Genomic DNA, 23,609 nt, shown 5'->3' with positions numbered 1-23,609 from the left:
GTGTGTGTTGTTGTGTGTAATGGTGTGTGTTGCTGTGTGTAATGGTGTGTGTTGCTGTGTGTAATGGTGTGTGTTGTTGTGTGTAATGGTGTGTGTTGTGTGTAATGGTGTGTGTTGCTGTGTGTAATGGTGCTTGTTGCTGTGTGTAATGGTGTGTGTTGTTGTGTGTAATGGTGTGTGTTGTTGTGTGTAATGGTGTGTGTTGTTGTGTGTAATGGTGTGTGTTGTTGTGCGTAATGGTGTGTGTTGCTGTGTGTAATGGTGTTTTGCTGTGTGTAATGGTGTGTGTTGCTGTGTGTAATGGTGTGTGTTGCTGTGTGTAATGGTGTGTGTTGTTGTGTGTAATGGTGTGTATTGCTGTGTGTAATGGTGTGTGTTGCTGTGTGTAATGGTGTGTGTTGTTGTGTGTAATGGTGTGTGTTGCTGTGTGTAATGGTGTGTGTTGGTGTGTGTAATGGTGTGTGTTGCTGTGTGTAATGGTGTTTGTTGTTGTGTGTAATGGTGTGTATTGCTGTGTGTAATGGTGTGTGTTGTTGTGTGTAATGGTGTGTGTTGTTGTGTGTAATGGTGTGTGTTGTTGTGTGTAATGGTGTGTGTTGTTGTGTGTAATGGTGTGTGTTGCTGTGTGTAATGGTGTTTGTTGCTGTGTGTAATGGTGTGTGTTGTTGTGTGTAATGGTGTGTGTTGTTGTGTGTAATGGTGTGTGTTGTTGTGTGTAATGGTGTGTGTTGCTGTGTGTAATGGTGTGTGTTGCTGTGTGTAATGGTGTGTGTTGCTGTGTGTAATGGTGTGTGTTGGTGTGTGTAATGGTGTGTGTTGTTGTGTGTAATGGTGTGTGTTGCTGTGTGTAATGGTGTGTGTTGCTGTGTGTAATGGTGTGTGTTGCTGTGTGTAATGGTGTGTGTTGCTGTGTGTAATGGTGTGTGTTGTTGTATGTAATGGTGTGTGTTGTTGTGAGTAATGGTGTGTGTTGTTGTGTGTAATGGTGTGTGTTGCTGTGTGTAATGGTGTGTGTTGCTGTGTGTAATGGTGTGTGTTGCTGTGTGTAATGGTGTGTGTTGTTGTGTGTAATGGTGTGTGTTGTTGTGTGTAATGGTGTGTGTTGCTGTGTGTAATGGTGTGTGTTGCTGTGTGTAATGGTGTGTGTTGTTGTGTGTAATGGTGTGTGTTGTTGTGTGTAATGGTGTGTGTTGCTGTGTGTAATGGTGCTTGTTGCTGTGTGTAATGGTGTGTGTTGTTGTGTGTAATGGTGTGTGTTGTTGTGTGTAATGGTGTGTGTTGTTGTGTGTAATGGTGTGTGTTGTTGTGCGTAATGGTGTGTGTTGCTGTGTGTAATGGTGTTTTGCTGTGTGTAATGGTGTGTGTTGTTGTGTGTAATGGTGTGTGTTGCTGTGTGTAATGGTGTGTGTTGTTGTGTGTAATGGTGTGTATTGCTGTGTGTAATGGTGTGTGTTGCTGTGTGTAATGGTGTGTGTTGTTGTGTGTAATGGTGTGTGTTGCTGTGTGTAATGGTGTGTGTTGGTGTGTGTAATGGTGTGTGTTGCTGTGTGTAGTGGTGTTTGTTGTTGTGTGTAATGGTGTGTGTTGCTGTGTGTAATGGTGTGTGTTGCTGTGTGTAATGGTTTGTGTTGCTGTGTGTAATGGTGTTTGTTGGTGTGTGTAATGGTGTGTGTTGCTGTGAGTAATGGTGTTTGTTGTTGTGTGTATTGGTGTGTGTTGCTGTGTGTAATGGTGTGTGTTGCTGTGTGTAATGGTGTGTGTTGCTGTGTGTAATGGTGTGTGTTGCTGTGTGTAATGGTGTGTGTTGCTGTGTGTAATGGTGTTTGTTGCTGTGTGTAATGGTGTGTGTTGCTGTGTGTAATGGTGTGTGTTGCTGTGTGTAATGGTGTTTGTTGTTGTGTGTAATGGTGTTTGTTGCTGTGTGTAATGGTGTGTGTTGCTGTGTGTAATGGTGTGTGTTGCTGTGTGTAATGGTGTTTGTTGTTGTGTGTAATGGTGTGTGTTGCTGTGTGTAATGGTGTGTGTTGTTGTGTGTAATGGTGTGTGTTGCTGTGTGTAATGGTGCTTGTTGCTGTGTGTAATGGTGTGTGTTGTTGTGTGTAATGGTGTGTGTTGTTGTGTGTAATGGTGTGTGTTGCTGTGTGTAATGGTGCTTGTTGCTGTGTGTAATGGTGTGTGTTGTTGTGTGTAATGGTGTGTGTTGTTGTGTGTAATGGTGTGTGTTGCTGTGTGTAATGGTGTTTGTTGCTGTGTGTAATGGTGTGTGTTGTTGTGTGTAATGGTGTGTGTTGTTGTGTGTAATGGTGTGTGTTGTTGTGTGTAATGGTGTGTGTTGCTGTGTGTAATGGTGTGTGTTGCTGTGTGTAATGGTGTGTGTTGCTGTGTGTAATGGTGTGTGTTGGTGTGTGTAATGGTGTGTGTTGTTGTGTGTAATGGTGTGTGTTGCTGTGTGTAATGGTGTGTGTTGCTGTGTGTAATGGTGTGTGTTGCTGTGTGTAATGGTGTGTGTTGCTGTGTGTAATGGTGTGTGTTGTTGTATGTAATGGTGTGTGTTGTTGTGAGTAATGGTGTGTGTTGTTGTGTGTAATGGTGTGTGTTGCTGTGTGTAATGGTGTGTGTTGCTGTGTGTAATGGTGTGTGTTGCTGTGTGTAATGGTGTGTGTTGTTGTGTGTAATGGTGTGTGTTGTTGTGTGTAATGGTGTGTGTTGCTGTGTGTAATGGTGTGTGTTGCTGTGTGTAATGGTGTGTGTTGTTGTGTGTAATGGTGTGTGTTGTGTGTAATGGTGTGTGTTGCTGTGTGTAATGGTGCTTGTTGCTGTGTGTAATGGTGTGTGTTGTTGTGTGTAATGGTGTGTGTTGTTGTGTGTAATGGTGTGTGTTGTTGTGTGTAATGGTGTGTGTTGTTGTGCGTAATGGTGTGTGTTGCTGTGTGTAATGGTGTTTTGCTGTGTGTAATGGTGTGTGTTGCTGTGTGTAATGGTGTGTGTTGCTGTGTGTAATGGTGTGTGTTGTTGTGTGTAATGGTGTGTATTGCTGTGTGTAATGGTGTGTGTTGCTGTGTGTAATGGTGTGTGTTGTTGTGTGTAATGGTGTGTGTTGCTGTGTGTAATGGTGTGTGTTGGTGTGTGTAATGGTGTGTGTTGCTGTGTGTAATGGTGTTTGTTGTTGTGTGTAATGGTGTGTATTGCTGTGTGTAATGGTGTGTGTTGTTGTGTGTAATGGTGTGTGTTGTTGTGTGTAATGGTGTGTGTTGTTGTGTGTAATGGTGTGTGTTGTTGTGTGTAATGGTGTGTGTTGCTGTGTGTAATGGTGTTTGTTGCTGTGTGTAATGGTGTGTGTTGTTGTGTGTAATGGTGTGTGTTGTTGTGTGTAATGGTGTGTGTTGTTGTGTGTAATGGTGTGTGTTGCTGTGTGTAATGGTGTGTGTTGCTGTGTGTAATGGTGTGTGTTGCTGTGTGTAATGGTGTGTGTTGGTGTGTGTAATGGTGTGTGTTGTTGTGTGTAATGGTGTGTGTTGCTGTGTGTAATGGTGTGTGTTGCTGTGTGTAATGGTGTGTGTTGCTGTGTGTAATGGTGTGTGTTGCTGTGTGTAATGGTGTGTGTTGTTGTATGTAATGGTGTGTGTTGTTGTGAGTAATGGTGTGTGTTGTTGTGTGTAATGGTGTGTGTTGCTGTGTGTAATGGTGTGTGTTGCTGTGTGTAATGGTGTGTGTTGCTGTGTGTAATGGTGTGTGTTGTTGTGTGTAATGGTGTGTGTTGTTGTGTGTAATGGTGTGTGTTGCTGTGTGTAATGGTGTGTGTTGCTGTGTGTAATGGTGTGTGTTGTTGTGTGTAATGGTGTGTGTTGTTGTGTGTAATGGTGTGTGTTGCTGTGTGTAATGGTGCTTGTTGCTGTGTGTAATGGTGTGTGTTGTTGTGTGTAATGGTGTGTGTTGTTGTGTGTAATGGTGTGTGTTGTTGTGTGTAATGGTGTGTGTTGTTGTGCGTAATGGTGTGTGTTGCTGTGTGTAATGGTGTTTTGCTGTGTGTAATGGTGTGTGTTGTTGTGTGTAATGGTGTGTGTTGCTGTGTGTAATGGTGTGTGTTGTTGTGTGTAATGGTGTGTATTGCTGTGTGTAATGGTGTGTGTTGCTGTGTGTAATGGTGTGTGTTGTTGTGTGTAATGGTGTGTGTTGCTGTGTGTAATGGTGTGTGTTGGTGTGTGTAATGGTGTGTGTTGCTGTGTGTAGTGGTGTTTGTTGTTGTGTGTAATGGTGTGTGTTGCTGTGTGTAATGGTGTGTGTTGCTGTGTGTAATGGTTTGTGTTGCTGTGTGTAATGGTGTTTGTTGGTGTGTGTAATGGTGTGTGTTGCTGTGAGTAATGGTGTTTGTTGTTGTGTGTATTGGTGTGTGTTGCTGTGTGTAATGGTGTGTGTTGCTGTGTGTAATGGTGTTTTGCTGTGTGTAATGGTGTGTGTTGCTGTGTGTAATGGTGTGTGTTGCTGTGTGTAATGGTGTTTGTTGGTGTGTGTAATGGTGTGTGTTGCTGTGTGTAATGGTGTGTGTTGCTGTGTGTAATGGTGTGTGTTGCTGTGTGTAATGGTGTGTGTTGCTGTGTGTAATGGTGTTTGTTGCTGTGTGTAATGGTGTGTGTTGCTGTGTGTAATGGTGTGTGTTGCTGTGTGTAATGGTGTTTGTTGTTGTGTGTAATGGTGTTTGTTGCTGTGTGTAATGGTGTGTGTTGCTGTGTGTAATGGTGTGTGTTGCTGTGTGTAATGGTGTTTGTTGTTGTGTGTAATGGTGTGTGTTGCTGTGTGTAATGGTGTTTGTTGTTGTGTGTAATGGTGTGTGTTGCTGTGTGTAATGGTGTGTGTTGCTGTGTGTAATGGTTTGTGTTGCTGTGTGTAATGGTGTTTGTTGGTGTGTGTAATGGTGTGTGTTGCTGTGAGTAATGGTGTTTGTTGTTGTGTGTATTGGTGTGTGTTGCTGTGTGTAATGGTGTGTGTTGCTGTGTGTAATGGTGTTTTGCTGTGTGTAATGGTGTGTGTTGCTGTGTGTAATGGTGTGTGTTGCTGTGTGTAATGGTGTTTGTTGGTGTGTGTAATGGTGTGTGTTGCTGTGTGTAATGGTGTGTGTTGTTGTGTGTAATGGTGTGTGTTGTTCAGTAACAGTAGTTACTGTAGGTTTGAGTTTAGAGTCTCGTGGTTTTGGTTCTTCAGCTCTGTCTTTAAAGTGCACTGAAGAGTTCACACTGTAAACTGCAGGGGTGGACTAAAGAGTTCACACTGTAAACTGCAGGTGTGGACTGAAGAGTTCACACTGTAAACTGCTGGGGTGGACTAAAGAGTTCACACTGTAAACTGCAGGTGTGGACTGAAGAGTTCACACTGTAAACTACAGGTGTGATTGATGATCTGAGGATCATCTCATACAGTGAGAGTCGGTCACTCCTAGTAGTGATAGGAGGAGCACTAACAGTGATCTCAGTGATCTGTGCAGAACATCCTGCAGATACATGTGTTGCTGCTTTCTCTCCTGCAGAACTTCCAGCTGATAGCAGCAGCATTTTTCAGCAGGATAATGTTCACCCACACACAGCAAGTGTTTCCCAGGAACACAGTCTCCACCAGATTACAGCACTTCCTCATCCTGCAGATCTCCAGATTTATCACCAATCCAGCATTTATGGAGCAGCTGGGACTCAGCTTAAGCTTAAGCTGAGGATCTACAGGCCCAGCTGTAGCAACATCTGTGGTTAAATGTGCTGCAGGATCCATATGGAACCTGTAGAACCTCCAAACCAAACAAATCTCAATCTCATTTTTTATCCAGCATAGAGGAACCAACAGGTATAAAAGTACTGTGGTTTATATTAGTGGTTTTATATTACAGCTACAGCTCTGTAGTGAAAAAGTAAAATATTTTATTTAAAAAAATGGAGCAGACTTTATATTTCTGCTTTGATTCACTGTTTTATATTGGTTTCACGTGTGTGTGTGTGTGTGTCCAGAAACTGAGGTCATTTTTGAGCACCACAGAACTCACCGTCCCCGAAAAACAAAACTGTAAAACTCTCTCACACACACACACACTCCCTGGTTCTGTGCAGTGAGGTAAATTGCTGGGTTGAGTAGAGCAGTGTGATGAAAACAGCCGGAGTGTCCGAGTCCACGTGTCCACCTTCACCAAAACCCAGTCCAGACCAACGGTACTAAATCTCCAGCTCCACATCACCCAGAACCCGATCCTGGGGACCATTGGAGGTTGGGTCAGATACAGGTTCTAGATTGTTCTGTTCTTTACTGAGAGGCTCTTTACTTCCAGAGATATTCAAGCCTGACCTTTCTGCACTGATATCAGTGTGTGTGTATGTATGTGTGTGTGTAGTAGATGTGTGAGTGTGTGTGTGTGTGTGTTATACAGGTCAGATAGAGGTTGTACTGAAGTCTGACGGGTGAAGTGTGAATGTCACACAATCCAGATGTGTAACATTCACCTGATAATCAGACAGACAGAGAGAGAGAGAGAGAGAGAGAGAAAGAAAGTGCGAGAGAGAGAATAGCATACTCTATACACAGTGGACACACTATGAACACTGGATACACTGGAGTGATCAATAACACTTCTTCATCTGGAAATTCAATAGATAAGTCTGGGTTTGGTGGGCTTCTGGAGAACAGTACTTGTCTGACTGCACTGTGCCGAGAGTAAAGTTTGGTAGAGGGGGGATTTTGGTTGTGGTTTGGGCTTGTTTTTCAGTAGTTGGGCTTCGCCCCTTAGTTTCAGTGGAACTCTTAATGCTTTAGCAAAACAAAAGATTCCGGACAATTTCATGTTCCCAACTTTGCAGGAACAGTTTGGGAATAATTGCTTCCTGACTAAATACCACAAAGCAAGCTCCATAAAGGCTTGGATAAGGGAGTTTGGAAGAACTTGACTGGCATGTCCTGACTTCAACCTGAAATAGAATGTCTATTCCTAATTTTTCCTGCTGTGGAACAGAAAAATAACACTGCCGATAAGGTTGTAATCAAGTCAAGGCAAGTCAAGAGGCTTTTATTATTATTACTTTTGAGTACAGGTACACAGTGTAATTAAATTACGTTCCTCCGGAACCATGGTGCAACATGGTTTAAAGTTTTTATAGAATGAAGCAGCAAATATTGCTGATAGTGCTAGAGACATTTCAGTCTCTGTGTGTGGGTTGGTTTCAATACAGTCTTTGTGAAGCTGTTGCAGAGTCTGGTAGTAGAGGCTGTTGCAGTTCCCAAACCAGACGGTAATGCAGGTGCTCAAGATGCTGTCTACAGTCCCTCTGTAGAACATGGTGAAGATGAGAGGTGGGAGATGCTTACAAAGCAGTCTTTGTTGTCCAGGTGGGTGAGAGCCAGGTGAATTGCAGTAGAGATGGCATCGTCTGTTGATCTGTTTGGACGATACACAAACTGCAGTGGGTCCAGTGAGGACGGGAGCTGGTTTTAATGTGCCTCATGACCAGCTTCTCAAAGCACTTCATGATGTTGGGAGTAAGTGCAATGGGACAGTAGTCATTGAGACAGGACACTCGAGATTCTTTGGCACAGGGACGATGGTGGTTGTCTTGAAGCACGTCGGCAAGACCACAGTGCTCAGAGAGATGTTGAAAATGTCCGTGAGGACATCCGTGAGTTGGTCTGCACATCCTCTGAGCACTCTGCCAGGTATGCTGTCTGGTCCTGGGGCTTTCCGTGGGTTGACTCTGAGTAGAGTTCTCCGCACATCAGCTGAGGACAGGCACAGTACCTGGTCGTTTGGAGGAGGTGTTGTCTTCCTTGCTGTCATGTAGTTCTGTATGTGTGTGAGAAAGACAGCTACTGTATTTAACATACTCATACAGACAACAGTAACAACTCTCTCTCTCTGTCTTTCTCTCTCTCTCTTTCCCTTTCTGTCTCTCTCTGTAGAGAAGCTGTATAACTCAAATGGTCGAGATCTCCGCAGGGCATTGTTCTCTCTGAAGCAGATATTTCAGGTAAAACACACTCCCTCCCTCTCTCTCTCTCTCTCTCTCTCTCTCTCTGTCTTACTTACACACTCGCACACACACACTCACACAGACACACGCACACTGTTGTCATAGTAATGGTAAACACATGTGTGTAGTGAAAGCTACAGTGGGCGATCACTTTGGCAGCGGGGGTATGTTTCTGTCACAACAGGAGCCTCCACGTGGCGAGAGTGTGTGTGTGATTATAGCATGTATAGTGTGTGTGTATAGTGTGTGTTTCTGAAGGTGTGTGTTATGAACTGCAGGATGATAAGGATCTGGTTCATGCGTTTGTTATGGCGGAGGGACTGACCTGCCTGATAAAAGTCGGAGCTGAGGCCGACCAGAACTACCAGAACTACATCCTCAGAGGTACCACCACCACCACCACCTGCTCCACCCACCACCTGCTCTGCCTACCATCTGCTCCACCTATCACCTGCTTTCTCCCACCACCTTCACCACCCCAACCACCAATATAGCCACCCCAACTTCAAACACCAACTCCACCACCTATTATACACCAAACTACAACAGCAACTACACCAAATAAACACTGACTACAACACCAGTTGTGGACCAACCACATCAACGCAAAAAACAACAACACCAACTACTAGTTCAACTACAGCAACACCAACTAAACCCCAAACAAATCACTACTGAAATCTCTGTGTACAGAAACTACAGTACTGACCAAATCAACCACAACCGTTCCAAACACCACCTACTCCAACCAAATCACCATCCATAACTATTAAACCTGTTACTCTATACTCTATATATGATATTAATATCTGTATTTCTGATACTAAGAGTGCTAAAAACAGTACTACAGCTCCCCCTTTTGGCCGCTGTTAAGTACACTCACAAACTCATCATTCCTCCAGATCACCTGATTTACTGGTTAAACTGTGGCTAAACTGGGAATACTGGGCTCATACCAGGACAGCACTTTGAATAGGAAATTAATAAAGTTTTTTTTTACCTGTTTAATAATTATGTTAATGTTAAGATGAGCAGATTTAGATAATGTGTGTTACTGATATACAGTAGTGTATAGATGTACACAGCGCCCCCTGCTGATCAGTACAGGAGATACAGCTTAATATTAATATTATTAATTTCTCTGTTCAGCTTTAGGTCAGATCATGTTGTACGTGGATGGGATGAATGGGGTCATAGGTCATCCTGAGACCATCCAGTGGCTCTACACTCTGATTGGCTCTAAGGTAAGAGAGGCGTGACAGTTTATAAATTATAAAGAGAGACAGGCTGATGAAACTAAAACTAAGTGTGTGTGTGTGTGTATGGTGTGTGTGTGTGTGATGATTGTATGTGTGTGTGTGTGTGTGTGTAGTTCCGGCTGGTGGTGAAGACGGCGCTGAAGCTGTTGTTGGTGTTTGTTGAATACTCGGAGTCGAACGCGGTTCTGCTCATCAAAGCTGTCAACGCCGTGGACATGAAAAAAGGTACAAACCGACCTGCCAAAACATAAAGACAGATGTCCCAAGCAAAAATTTCAGGGAGGCACCCCCAAAAAACACACCAAAACAAAAATGTAGTCCCCTGTGATCAATAATAAAATCAATAAAAATACAATACAATAAAATACAATATATTATGATCTGTGGTGTTAGGGCGGAGACAGTGGTCCAATGCGATGGAGATTCTGAGTGAAAAAGATGGAGTGGATACAGAACTGCTGGTGTACACCATGTCCCTCATTAATAAGGTACACACTCTAAGTGCTAATGCTAAATGCTACCTGACCACCTTATCTGGTGCTAATACATTCCTGAGATCACCTGTGGAGAAACGGTTCCTCTGTCCTGCAGACGTTAGCGGCTCTGCCGGACCAGGACTCTTTCTATGACCTGGTGGACGTCCTGGAGGAGCAGGGCATGCAGGACGTGACCCGCAGATACATCGGCCGCAAGGGAACCGACCTGGACCTGCTGGAGCAGCTCAACATCTACGAGGTGAACGTCACTGCAGACCTCCTGAGGGAAATCCAGGTCCAGACAGTAAAACCCAGGATGTGGTTCTGAGAGCCGGAGTCTGCTGAAACCGTCCAGCCAATCAGACCAGGATTCTGGGACTGGTTTAATTTTATGGACCTGGATTTACCGGTCTATTTCACCATATATTTTAGCATATACTTCACTGTTATATTTCACTGTTGCCTATTAGCTTTAGTGTCTTCTAAAAAGTAGAACACACTCACATATTTTCTTATATATTTTACTGTAAAACTTTACAGAAATGTGTATACGGTACGTTAGCCTCGTAGCTCCAGTGCTAACTGGTGTATTAGCCTTGGGTACTGTTCACTGATCAGTGTGAACTCTCTCCAGGCGACTCTTTGTCACGAGGACGGTGACGATGATGGTCGAGCTCCTCCCACTGGTGGGCGGGAGCGCCGCAGGTCCAGTGCTGGTGTGATAGAGGGGCGGGGCTTAGAGAGACGCCGCAGTCGTAGGCATTCATTAAGCAGAACAAGCAGTGATACGCCTTTAAGCCCCGCCTCCCTTCAACGTGCAAACCACCAGCCATTTAATCAGGATGTTAATGACAGGTAACACACTCTCACACACACATACACACACTACACACAATATACACACAATATACACACACTCAGACACACTATACACACATACACACATATACACACACACACACACACACACCCTATACACACACACACCCTACAAGGCTGTGCTAGGCTAGGCTAGGCTAGGCTAGCTCGTTATCTGGCTTTTAAACTATAGATTATTGTTTAATTAATTATCTGTAATTAACAGCCATTAAAAAAAATAAACTATGCTAATGTGGCTAACAGTGCCAGAGAGGAGGTGTCCACTGGAGGCGCTGTTGAGCAGCCGTCTCTGTTAGCGTCTCTGCTAACCAGCCGTAAGTCCTGCGTCAGCGTCCCGCCCTGTTCCGCCGTCTCGCCGTCCCGCCCCCTCCAGCGCCTCCCGTACCTCCCACACTCCCCCTTCCACCTGTTCTCCTACGACCTGCAGGAAGAGGAGGAGCCTAATCGCAGGAGCGCCGGCAGGTACACGCCTGCAGCAGGAACTACAACTCCCACAATGCAGTGCAGCAAACCGGATTCACAATGCAGCTCCTTCACCAGCAGATCTGACCACTCCTCCCACCTCAACCAAACCCCGCCCACTCCCGGCAAACCCCACCAACACAACTTTTAACAATTACAATAAAATCACTTTTAAAATTTTCATTAATATCACTTTCAAAATTTTGCTGAAATCTCTTTCACAAATTTCACAGAAATAACTTTCACAAAAATCACTTTCACAAATTTCACTAAAATCACTTTCACAAATTTCACTAAAATTAATTTACTGAAAGTGTGTCTGTGTATACATGTGAGTGTGTTGTGTGTGAGAGTGTGTGTGTAAGAGTATATAAGTTTTGTAACTGATACTAAAGTAATTGTTTCTGGTTCAGGTCGTTCTCTGCTGCTCTTTCGACCCCTTCCACCAGATCACAGAATGACAGGTAACAAATCCGTGGTGTAACAGTGTGGAGTGTTAGGGGTCAGTGGTGTAACAGTGTGGAGTGTTAGGGGTCAGTGGTGTAAAAGTGGGGAGTGTTATGAGTCAGTGGTGTAACAGTGGGGAGTGTTACAGGTCAGTGGTGTAACAGTGGGGAGTGTTATGGGTCAGTGGTGTAACAGTGGGGAGTGTAACGGGTCAGTGGTGTAACAGTGGGGAGTGTAACGGGTCAGTGGTGTAACAGTGGGGAGTGTAACGGGTCAGTGGTGTAACAGTGGGGAGTGTTAGGGGTCAGTGGTTCAACAGTGGGGAGTGTTACGAGTCAGTGGTGTAAAAGTGGGGAGTGTTACGAGTCAGTGGTGTAACAGTGGGGAGTGTTACAGGTCAGTGGTGTAACAGTGGGGAGTGTTAGGGGTCAGTGGTGTTACAGTGTGGAGTGTTACGGGTCAGTGGTGTAACAGTGGGGAGTGTTACGAGTCAGTGGTGTAACAGTGGGGAGTGTTACAGGTCAGTGGTGTAACAGTGGGGAGTGTTAGGGGTCAGTGGTGTTAGTGTGGAGTGTTACGGGTCAGTGGTGTAACAGTGGGGAGTGTTACGGGTCAGTGGTGTAAAAGTGGGGAGTGTTACGAGTCAGTGGTGTAACAGTGGGGAGTGTTACAGGTCAGTGGTGTAACAGTGGGGAGTGTTAGGGGTCAGTGGTGTTACAGTGTGGAGTGTTATGGGTCAGTGGTGTAACAGTGGGGAGTGTAACGGGTCAGTGGTGTAACAGTGGGGAGTGTTAGGGGTCAGTGGTGTAACAGTGGGGAGTGTTACGGGTCAGTGGTGTATCAGGTGCGAGTGTTAGGGGTCAGTGGTGTAACAGTGGGGAGTGTTACGGGTCAGTGGTGTAACAGTGGCAAGTGTTATGGGTCAGTGGTGTAACTGTGTGGAGTGTTATGGGTCAGTGGTGTAACTGTGTGGAGTGTTAGGGGTCAGTGGTGTAACAGTGCGGAGTGTTACGGGTCAGTGGTGTAACAGTGGGGAGTGTTAGGGGTCAGTGGTGTAACAGTGGGGAGTGTTACGAGTCAGTGGTGTAACAGTGCGGAGTGTTACAGGTCAGTGGTGTAACAGTGGGGAGTGTTAGGGGTCAGTGGTGTAACAGTGGGGAGTGTTACGAGTCAGTGGTGTAACAGTGGGGAGTGTTACAGGTCAGTGCTTTAACAGTGTCTGTCTCTCAGGCCGCCTTTAGGTGGTCTCCTCTCGTCGTCGTATCGTCAGCATCAGGAGTCGTTGGCGGCGGAGCGCGAGAGGCGCAAGGTTGAGCGAGAGGAGCGACTGCAGAGGATTGAGCGAGAGGAACGGAACCGACACAGGTTCTACATTTATCACCAAAATCTCACAGTTTTTATTAAACTGTAACTGAAACTGATTTAATAATATAATCTATAATAATCACTCTCTCTCTCTCTCTCGCTCTAGTCGAGAGTATGTTGGCCACATGGAGGAGGCTCGGCAGGCGCGAGAGGAGAGGTCAGTTCTGTCACCCTTAATCAGCTAATAAACAATTTAAGCTCTTCTTAACATCTCTCTCTCTGTCTCTCTCTCTTTCTCTCTGTCTCTCTCTCTCTTTGTCTCTCTCTCTCTCTATGTCTCTCTCTCTCTCTCTCTCAGGTATAGGATGGTGGAGCGCTTGGCGGGGGAGGAGTTTGAGAGAGAAAGGGCTCGATTGGCTGCTCAAGGAATTACTCTGAGCCCACCTGACACCTGTCAGTCATCCCGCAGTGACACACCCACCTCAGTGACATCACAGGATGATCAGGACTCGGTCATTACATCATCACACCTGTCCTGTGAGCCAGGTGAGCTTTAGCTTCAGTGTGTGTTTAGTTTAAGAGGTCTGAGCGCAGTGTGACACTTCCTTAAGCATGAGGTTCCACTGGTGAACTAAAGTGTTCTACGGGCTGCACTTCCTGTAGTGAAATAGTGATCGAAGTCTCCAACTTACTCAAATAAGATGAAGTTTCCTCTGATTATTAATAATTTTATAATGTTTTGTCGAATTACTCTTTAAGTGGAGTAATGAGTATAATTTAATTTTGGGAGATTGATCCACGCCCTTACTCCTTCCACTCTCCGCCCCATATAAACCCTCACTTCCTCTCTTCCTCCGTGTGGAACAAACTCCCAGCCCTTACCTGTTCCCCGATGGTCCTCCACCTGTGTCTCTTATGACCGGCTGTTCTTCTCCACCTTAGCTCCTCCACCGTCACTGTTCCTGGGTGACTTTCCAGGTTGTGGTGTGTTTTATCCCGACTGTTGGGTCTCCTCTCCCGGTTTAACTGCTCCCGCATGGCCTCCTCACGTCTTCAAGTCAAGTCAAGTAGTTTTATTGTCAATACTGCATATGTACAGGACATACAGAGAATTGAAATTACGTTACTCTCCGTCCCAATTTTACAGCAAGTACAGATAATAGATATAATAAAGCAGAATGGGAGACACTATGTGTACAATACAGCAGGGACACAAATAGACATACATGAGACAAAAACAAGGTGCAGTAGTGTGGGGGAGAAATAGATATATAAATATAAGTAAAAAGAAATAAGATATATAATCTAAAAGACTGGGAGACACTATATGTACAAAACAACAAGACACAATAAACATACGTAAGACAATAGTGCAATATTGATGGTGATTGAGATGGAATGACAGTATAAATAGAACCCATATAACGGTAGTACAAATATGGTATATAGCTTAAGGCTGGTAAAGTGAATGGGTGTGTAAAGTACTTAAAGTTCACAGTTTTTGGGGAATGAAAGTGTGTATGACAGTGCAAGTATATCAGTAGTGCAGGTGTTGGGTGTGTAGTGCAAGTCCGTTGGAAGGGACCAGTACTTTGTGCATTGTAGTGCAGAGTTTCAGTACTGTATTGGTGGGGGGTGGGGGGGGGGTAAGGATGCTGAGTGAGTGTGTGCTGGGGGCAGGATTGGGATGGGGGGGTCAGGATGCTGAGTGAGTGTGTGCTGGGGCAGGATTGGCATGGGGAGTCAGGATGCTGAGTGAGTGTGTGCTGGGGGCAGGATTGGGATGGGGGGTAGAGCAGGAAGAGAGTTCAGCATCCTCACAGCCTGATGGATGGGGCTGTCTCGCAGTCTGCTGGTCCTCCTCAGTACTCCTCAGTCTCCTCCCTGATGGCAGCAGGCTGAAGAAGCTGTGTAGTGGGTGGGAGGGATCTCCTGCCAGACGGAGGGCTTTCCGTGTGAGGCGGGAGCTGTACAAGTCCTGAAGGGAGGGGAGAGAGGTGCCAACAATCTTCTCAGCTGCTCTCACGATTCGCTGGAGGGTCCTGTGGCCCCGTGCCACACGGTGAAACAGCTGGTCTTCTCCGCACTTTAGTGGCTTCTCTCTTTCTTATCGCCGCTCTGGCTCCTTCCTGCCCGCCACCCCCCCGCGTGCCCTCCTCTCATCATTGCTAGTCTTCTGACCATTGCTGCCAGTCCCCCTCCGGCGGCTCGTTGTATTGGTTCTGGATCTCCGGTTTGCAGACAGCGCCTAGGTTCCTTGGCGTCTCTGTTTCCCTGTTGCTGCCTCCAACTGCCGTTTTTCCACCTATCCGCGTTCCCAGCGGGGGCTCCGCCTCCCTGCAGCCTCTTTGGGCGGTACTCGAGCGTGGCCACGCCTCCTGGGCGATCCTCCTGGTTCTTTCTTTCCCTCAATTCCTACATCAGTCCATCCATCCTCCCTACCCGTCCTCCATTATCCCATCCTTCCCCCATCATCCCTACATCAGTCCTTCTGGCGGATCTCACCATCCTAGATTAATTGTAATGTAATCCTAGATTAAATGTAATGTAATTAACACTTACCCTCAAATCATACACAGAAAATTCACCAGCTCAAATCAGTGCAGCCTCCGGCTCGCTCAAGGACTACTCCAAACTCACATCGCAAATACTCAAACACTATAGGTCCCAAGCCTTCCTCAGCCACAGACCTCCTCACAAATCTTCTTGCCATAGTCGAACTTCTAATTAAACTTTTGGGGCTTCAGGCTTTTCCAGCGAAGCTGCCCGGAACTCCGAGTTCACGCCCCCTTTTCCTTCTCATTCCAGTCTAAGGGCATGGGAAATACTAGCAAATTAGAAAATCTTAACGAGATGAGCTTTTCCCAGTAGAGGACATGCGGCATGATGTGGAACTAAAAAAGATTCTCCAACAGGTGAAAAAACCTGATGAAGTGCTCAGTAGCTGCTTAACAATAAGAAACTGTATCTGATGGAGTAAATTGTTGTCATTGATGCACAAATTAAGTGCAGTTGGTTCCCTTTGTATTTTCTTGCCCTTTAAATAGTCTGTATCTGCCACTGAATCTCCCACCACCATGTTTAACAGCTGCTACAGATTTCTTAAACTATAACCTTAACTTTACTCCTCCTAAGGTCTCCATCCCACCATAGAAAACATTATAAAGGTTTTTCTTCCTCCATGAGGTTTAGCTGGGAACTTTAGTCCAGATTGTTAAAGTTTTAATAATTTGACTTATTCTAAAGGTTCTAGTAGTGACTCCTAAAATTATTATTTAATATTGTCAGTTTTGAATTCTGTTGATCTAGAACCGGAATCCCGAGCCAGTCCAGAACCAGCGCAAAAGGAAGAACCCACAGAAGAGGAAGAAGCAGAACAGGAGGAGGAGGAGGAGGGAGGAGTCAGTGTAGAAAAAGACGAAGCTGGCACAGAAGAAGGGGAGGAGCCAGTGGAGGAAGAGGAAGAGCCTGAGCAGGAAACTGTAGATGCAGAGGTGGAGGACAGTGGGATACTGAGTGATAAAGAACGACAGAATGAAGAAGTGAACGAGAAAGACAACTGCTCCGCCTCCAGCATCTCCTCCTCCAGCAGCACTCTGGAGAGAGAGGAGAGAACCCCCGGAACCGGAGCAGAGACAGGTGATCAGAACCGCTAATTACCGTTACATTAATTACTGTTACTTTAATCACCATTACCGAGTTAATTACTCTTACTGAGTTAATTACAGTAATACTGACTTCAGTAATGTTAATTACAGTAAGGTTAATAATTATAGTAATTACAGTAAACTGAGTATTGGTAACTCGGAGCTCATCAGTCAGCTGATCTGTTCTGAGGGAAAATTAAAACTAATAAATAATTATTTTCTTCTCCAATTGCATTAATTACCCTTCTAATAATGAACTCAGTCCCATTCAGTGTAAATAACTGGTCCTCCACATTGTGGCAGTGTCTCCCTACTAAATGCCTTGTTCTGGTTTCAGCAGGTCAGAGCGGCCAGGAGGGCGGCTCTAGTGAGCAGTGCAGCGAGATCCTGAACAGTAAGCGCTTCATGCTGGATATGCTGTACTCTCAGGGTAAACAGAACTCTCAGGATGAGGAGGAGGAGGCGGAGGTGGAGACCGAGAAAGAGAAAGAGGAAGGTGGAGAAGAAGGGGAGGAGCCTGAAGGAGAAGAAAATGGAGAGAAGAAGACAGAGGGAGGGACTGTTCGAGCTTTCGCAGAGCGTTTTGGCGACCTCGTCAAAGGCCTGAGCTCTCCGCCAATGGGAGCGCAAGAAGGTCCCGAGAAGCAGCAGCAGCCGATTCCACAGGCTCCGCCCCCTCCTAAGAAAGAGTCGGACCACATCTGGGACCAGCTGATGGCGAGTCCTCGCGAGCTCCGCATCGGCGACATCGACTTCACCGACTTAGTGGACGAGGACGATCAGGACGTCCTGGACTCTGGAGACTTAATGGGAAGTTCAAATCTGCCTCCGCCCCCTCCTCCCCCTCCCTGCCCATTTAACCTGCCCCCTCCCCCTCCCCCACTGGTCCCCGGGGTCAGGGCTCCGCCCCCTCCACCCTGTTTCTCCGTCCCCACGCCCCCCTCACCTCAGCTGGGCCGACCGGAGCCGCCGCTCTTCCAGAAGAAGAAGAAGACGATCCGTCTGTTCTGGAGCGAGGTCCGGCCGGCCGAGTACCAGTTCCTCGGACACAAAAGGGGACACATGTCCCTCTGGTCCAAACTGGAAACCGTCAAACTGGACACGTCCAAACTGGAACACCTGTTCGAAAGCAAGTCTAAGGAGATACCCGTAACCAAGGTGACAGAACCGGTATCACCACTGAACACAACACCTCCACTGAGCAGTGCTGGTTGTGAGAATGTCTGAGGTTCTGTGGGCTGTGGAGGTGTTGGATTGGGTTGTGGTGGTTCTGGATGTGTTTATGATGATTTTGTTTTTTGGCAGAAAACGGCGTCGGACGGAAAGAGACAGGAGATCATCGTTCTGGACTCTAAACGCAGCAACGCCATCAACATCGGCCTGACCGTCCTCCCACCACCGCGCACCATCAAATCCGCCATCCTCAACTTCGACGAGTACGCGCTCAACAAGGAGGGCATCGAGGTAAAGACCAGACTCCACCTTCTACTTTATTACTCACACACACACACACACACACACACACACACGCTCACACACACGCTGACTTAACATGAGGGAGAGAGACAGAAGGTAACATAGACCTGAACACTTAGGTGATGAGTTATGAGTTTTTTTGTAAAATAAAAATGCTTTCAACTCCCTCTCTCTCTCCCTCCCTCTCTCTCTCCCTCCCTCTCTCCCCCTCTCTCTCTCTATCTCTCTCTCCCTCCCTTTCTCTCTCCCTCTCTCTCTCTCTCTCTCTCTCACTCTCCCCTCTCTCTCTCTCTCTCTCTCCCTCCCTCCCTCTCCCTCTCTCTCTCTCTCTCCTGTAGAAAATTCTAACGATGATTCCTACAGAGGAGGAGAAGCAGAGGATTCAGGAAGCTCAGTTGGCCAATCCGGACGTTCCTCTGGGCAGTGCTGAGCAGTTCCTCCTCACGCTCTCCTCCATCAGTGAGCTGTCAGCCCGTCTGCAGCTCTGGGCCTTTAAACTGGATTACGAGGCCACTGAGAAGGTACAGATCCAGAACATCAGCGTGCTCTAGATATTCCTCTGAGAACTTTCTAGAGAACCACAGAGAAACTGGAAGGTAATTGATGAATGTTCTGTCCTGTTTGTCAGGAGGTGGCAGAGCCGCTACAGGACCTGAAGGAGGGCATGGAGCAGCTGGAGAAGAATAAGACGCTCCGCTACATCCTCGCAGCGCTGCTCGCTATCGGCAACTTCCTCAACGGATCAAACGTGAGCGTCGCTCCCAGACCGAGTCTCCTGCTGAACCCTGACCTCCCGCAAGGGTCACCTTCTCTAACACCTACCCTTGTGTGTGTGTGTGTGTGTGTGTGTGTGTAACAGGCTAAAGGCTTTGATCTGAATTACCTGGAGAAGGTTCCGGAGGTGAAGGATACGGTTCATAAACAGTCACTGCTGCATCACGCCTGCTCCACCGTGCTGGAGAACTTCCCCCAGACCTCCGACCTCTACTCCGAGATAGGAGCCGTAACACGCTCTGCTAAAGTGAGAACACACACACACACACCATACACACACACACACACACACACACACACACACACCATACACACCATACACACACACACACACACACACCATACACACACCATACACACACCATACACACACACACACTATACACACACACACACACCATACACACACACACACACTATACACACACACACACACACACACCATACACACACACCATACACACACCATACACACACTATACACACACACCATACACACACCATACACACACACACACACCATACACACACACTATACACACACACACTATACACACACACACACACACACACCATACACACACACTATACACACACACCATACACACACCATACACACACACACACCATACACACACACTATACACACACACACTATACACACACACACACACACACACCATACACACACTATACACACACACACACACACACACACACACTATACACACACACCATACACACACACCATACACACACACACACTATACACACACACACTATACACACACACCATACACACACTATACACACACATACACACACCATACACACACCATACACACACACACACACACACCATACACACACACTATACACACCATACACACACACACACCACACACACACCATACACACACTATACACACACATACACACACCATACACACACCATACACACACACACACACACACCATACACACACACTATACACACCATACACACACACACACCATACACACACCATACACACACCATACACACACACACACACACACCATACACACACTATACACACACACACACACACACACACCATACACACACCATACACACACTATACACACACACACACACACACCATACACACACCATACACACACACTATACACACCATACACACCATACACACCATACACACCATACACACCATACACACACCATACACACACTATACACACACACACACACACACACACACCATACACACACACACGTTATACACACACACACGGTATACTTCCCTTCTACAAGGACTAGACTTTGTGTGTACAGTTGCACATTTGTGTCAGCAGTGGGTTTAATTTACAGCAGCTGAATGTAGACGTCACTAAAACGTCTGTCTGTGAATATCTGAGGATAAACTGAAGCTGATCTCAGATACTGTCGAGCGCTACAGTCAGAAGATTCTCCTAATATCAGGACTAAGACTAAGTTTAAGGTTAAATGTAATCAATGCTGAACTAGGAGCTCCTGATAGTGATGATCTTCAGCTGGAGCCTGGTTAGACTCAGAGTTTAGTACAGATCAGGTTCTGGCGGTCGGGTTCAGCTTTGGGTTCCTCGAGACCCAGCTCTAGACTCAGGTCTGAATTCAAGTCCAGCATCGGGTCCTGACTCAGATCAGTGTTCATTTAGGAGCTCTGTGGATTGGTAAGTAACAGTTTAGACATTGGTTCCAGCTCCTCGGTAAAGAGTCAGGATGTCTGTGAGGGAAAGTGGGTGGAGCCGAGCCGTACTGGAACCTGGAGGTCTGGATCTGGCTTTTACCTTCATTCATCAGGTATAAAGGATCTGGTCTGTTTTGGGCTTTTAGAACAGCTTCAGGGTTCTGAATCTAAATCCTAAATGCTGCATTATGAAGATGAGAGGACAGTAAAGATCCTCTGAAGATAAACTGTAACTGTCCATCATCATCTTCTGAAACCAGCAGAGCTTCTTCAGGGTCTGAGGGATGATCCTGTGTATATGTGTGTGTGTAGGTGGATTTTGACCAGCTGCAGGAGAACCTGACCCTGATGGAGCGGCGCTGCAAAGCATCTTGGGAAAACCTGAAGCTCATTGCGAAGCACGAGATGAAGCCGGTTCTGAAGCAGAGGATGAGCGACTTCCTGAAGGACTGCGCCGAGAGGATCATCATCCTGAAGATAGTGCACAGACGCATCATCAACAGGTAACACACCGTCATCATTACCGTCATCGTCACCGTCACCATCACCGTCACCATCACCGTCATCATCACCGTCATCATCACATCACCATCACCGCCATCATCACCGCCATCATCACCGCCATCATCACCGCCATCATCACCGCCATCATCACCGTCACCATCACCGCCATCATCACCGTTATTATTATTATCATTATTTGTGAGCCCCCCACCCTTAAACTGGATATAGCCCAGATTCCAAAGCTTCCCCAGTAGATTAACGACTCTTAGATCTGTTCCTACAATGATGTAATGATGAGTTAATGATGATGTAATGATGATGTAATGATGATGATATTGTTCTCACGGCAGGTTCCACTCGTTCTTGCTGTTCCTGGGTCAGCCGGCGTACGGCGTGCGGGAGATCAGTGTTCAGCGCTTCAGTAAGATCCTGAGTGAATTCGCTCTGGAGTATCGGACCACCAGAGAACGGATCCTCCAGCAGAAACAGAAACGAGCGGACCACCGGGAACGCAACAAGACCCGCGGCAAGATGATCATAGACGTCACCGCACCGGTGAGCAGTGGAAAACAAATACATACACACCTAACAAATATACACACACACAGCTGAAGGACAGTTCCCTTTTTTCTGATATTTATTGATCTACACATACAGAATGAGAGAGTAACACGTGTGTAAGTCGTGTGTAAATCATGTGTAACGCTGCAACATGCCAGAAGTCTTAGCATAGAGTCGTAGAGGTTCCTAATGTTCCTCCTGTGATAATCCATCACATAATAACTTTAATATTCTCTAGACACAGTTTATGCAGATTGTGCGGTAGGGGTATAGGAGTGTTGACAACAAACCTTTGCCTATCTTGACTAAAGTTGACTCATAAGTGAAGATGACCCATTGTCAGTCTGAGTCACTCCATGACTGCAGTGTTTGTCTAGGTTGGTGTGGTGTTAAGAGCGTTGGTGTGCATGTAGTTCTGCGTTGTGCAGGCGTCTGCCGACAGTGCTGGCACTAAAGTTGAGACTATACTGTTATGTCACTCAGCACACTCTTTCTCTCCGTGTTTCTCCAACAAACAGCAAGTTACAGTTACTGTACCCTTAACCTTCAACCTACCGACCACTCAGGAACTCTAATAGCTGCTGGAACTCTTTATACTTCACTTACAGGCCTGAGACATGCAAAAGAAAAGGACGGATTTACGTCTCAGGTGTCAAACCCCACTGTAGCAAAACCTGGAGATGAATGGACCAATAGAAATGCTCCAAAATGACTTGAGGACAGTCTTGATATGAGCAGAGTCTAAATGTGGGAAAAGAAGTCTTTATTTCTTTTCCAGTTTTGGAGATATGAGGTTCAGCAGCAGACACTTCCTGAATCTGCCACAGGGTGGTGCTGCAGGATCATCTATTCATTAACAGAAAGCAGAACCACAGACAGACAGGCTGACCTTTAACCTCTTATCTCCCGTCTCTCCCCTCTAGACTGATGATGAAGAAGAACCTGAGGTACACTGTGTGTGAGTGTGTTTGTGTGTGTGTGTGTGTGAATGAGTGAGTGTGTTTGTGTGTGTGTGTTTGTGTGTGTGTGTGTTTGTGTGTGTGAATGAGTGTGTGTGTGTTTGTGTGTGTGAATGAGTGTGTGTGTGTTTGTGTGTGTGAATGAGTGTGTGTGTGTGTGTGTGTGTGTGAATGAGTGTGTGTGTGAATGAGTGTGTGTGTGTTTGTGTGTGTGAATGAGTGTGTGTGTGTTTGTGTGTGTGAATGAGTGTGTGTGTGTGTGTGTGTGAATGAGTGTGTGTGTGTGTGTGTGTGTGTGTGAATGAGTGTGTGTGTGAATGAGTGTGTGTGTGTTTGTGTGTGTGAATGAGTGTGTGTGTGTTTGTGTGTGTGAATGAGTGTGTGTGTGTTTGTGTGTGTGAATGAGTGTGTGTGTGTGTGTGTGTGTGTGTGTGTGTGTGTATAGTGAGTGTGTGTGAGTGTGTGTGTGTGTGTGTGTGTGTGTGTGTGTGTGTGTGTGTGTGTGTAACACTGATCTGGGTTTGGAGTGTTTACTAACGCCTCACCCTCCGCATGACTGTGTACAAAGTTAAGCCCCGCCCACTCTGCCTCAAACAGTTTAGCTCCACCTATTTACCAAAAACACAAGCAGGGTCAGCAGTGGGTCAGCAGTGCAACAGTGCACGGCCAAACACTAGCAAAGATGAAAACTGGAAAAACTGGTGGTGCTATTTTCAACTATACAGCTGTCAAAATGAGAGCGCATATTTCACAAATCTCCCGAAAACAGAGCAAATATACGATCAGAAATTAGTAAAAAGTGATCAAACCTCTTCTCCTGATCCCTTTGATAAGGATTTAAGAGGGAAGTTTTTTTCCTCTGATTTAAAACACTTCCCAGAGGTGATCTACCCAGATGTGATCAGTATCTTGTTGAAACGGAGGCAGTGAAAGCTATAGTGTTTGGTGAGGTTGTAGCGAGTCAGACTCTATCCAGCACGTACTCTGCATGATTTATAGATCAGAAGGAGGGAGGAGTTGTGAGCGGACGCTGTAACTGCAGGCAGGTCAGCAGTGTGAAAAACTAAAGCAGGCGTGTTTACTATGGAGGACCAAAAATTACATAAGTATAAATAAAATAATCTTGAAATAAATAA

At 46.1% G+C, this 23,609-nt stretch overlaps 1 protein-coding gene across 5 annotated transcripts in view; it reads left to right on the top strand.

The window, feature by feature from the left end:
* The window catches only part of fhod3a (formin homology 2 domain containing 3a), a 53,034-nt gene that overhangs the window by 24,883 nt on the left and 4,542 nt on the right, over window positions 1–23,609 (top strand). For 2 of the 5 annotated variants that reach the window (XM_049473516.1, XM_049473520.1), the window contains exons 4-24: window positions 7,924–7,991; window positions 8,273–8,378; window positions 9,144–9,238; window positions 9,367–9,478; window positions 9,647–9,741; window positions 9,845–9,988; window positions 10,364–10,584; window positions 10,852–11,070; window positions 11,484–11,534; window positions 12,748–12,882; window positions 12,989–13,039; window positions 13,181–13,368; window positions 16,132–16,461; window positions 16,810–17,627; window positions 17,775–17,933; window positions 18,284–18,466; window positions 18,574–18,693; window positions 18,805–18,966; window positions 20,762–20,952; window positions 21,304–21,508; window positions 22,438–22,461. In XM_049473516.1, coding sequence (XP_049329473.1) covers window positions 7,924–7,991; window positions 8,273–8,378; window positions 9,144–9,238; window positions 9,367–9,478; window positions 9,647–9,741; window positions 9,845–9,988; window positions 10,364–10,584; window positions 10,852–11,070; window positions 11,484–11,534; window positions 12,748–12,882; window positions 12,989–13,039; window positions 13,181–13,368; window positions 16,132–16,461; window positions 16,810–17,627; window positions 17,775–17,933; window positions 18,284–18,466; window positions 18,574–18,693; window positions 18,805–18,966; window positions 20,762–20,952; window positions 21,304–21,508; window positions 22,438–22,461 — 3,677 coding nt within the window. Of the gene's footprint in view, window positions 1–7,923; window positions 7,992–8,272; window positions 8,379–9,143; window positions 9,239–9,366; window positions 9,479–9,646; window positions 9,742–9,844; window positions 9,989–10,363; window positions 10,585–10,851; window positions 11,071–11,483; window positions 11,535–12,747; window positions 12,883–12,988; window positions 13,040–13,180; window positions 13,369–16,131; window positions 16,462–16,806; window positions 17,628–17,774; window positions 17,934–18,283; window positions 18,467–18,573; window positions 18,694–18,804; window positions 18,967–20,761; window positions 20,953–21,303; window positions 21,509–22,437; window positions 22,462–23,609 lie in introns of all 5 variants that reach the window. The other 3 variants (XM_049473518.1, XM_049473519.1, XM_049473517.1) reach the window with 3 other exon arrangements.

The sequence above is a fragment of the Astyanax mexicanus genome, unplaced genomic scaffold (assembly GCF_023375975.1).
Source record: "Astyanax mexicanus isolate ESR-SI-001 unplaced genomic scaffold, AstMex3_surface scaffold_39, whole genome shotgun sequence".
NCBI classification, from domain to species: domain Eukaryota; kingdom Metazoa; phylum Chordata; class Actinopteri; order Characiformes; family Acestrorhamphidae; genus Astyanax; species Astyanax mexicanus.
Note: the sequence above shows the minus strand (reverse complement) of the source record. Positions and strands in the feature narration are given on the sequence as shown.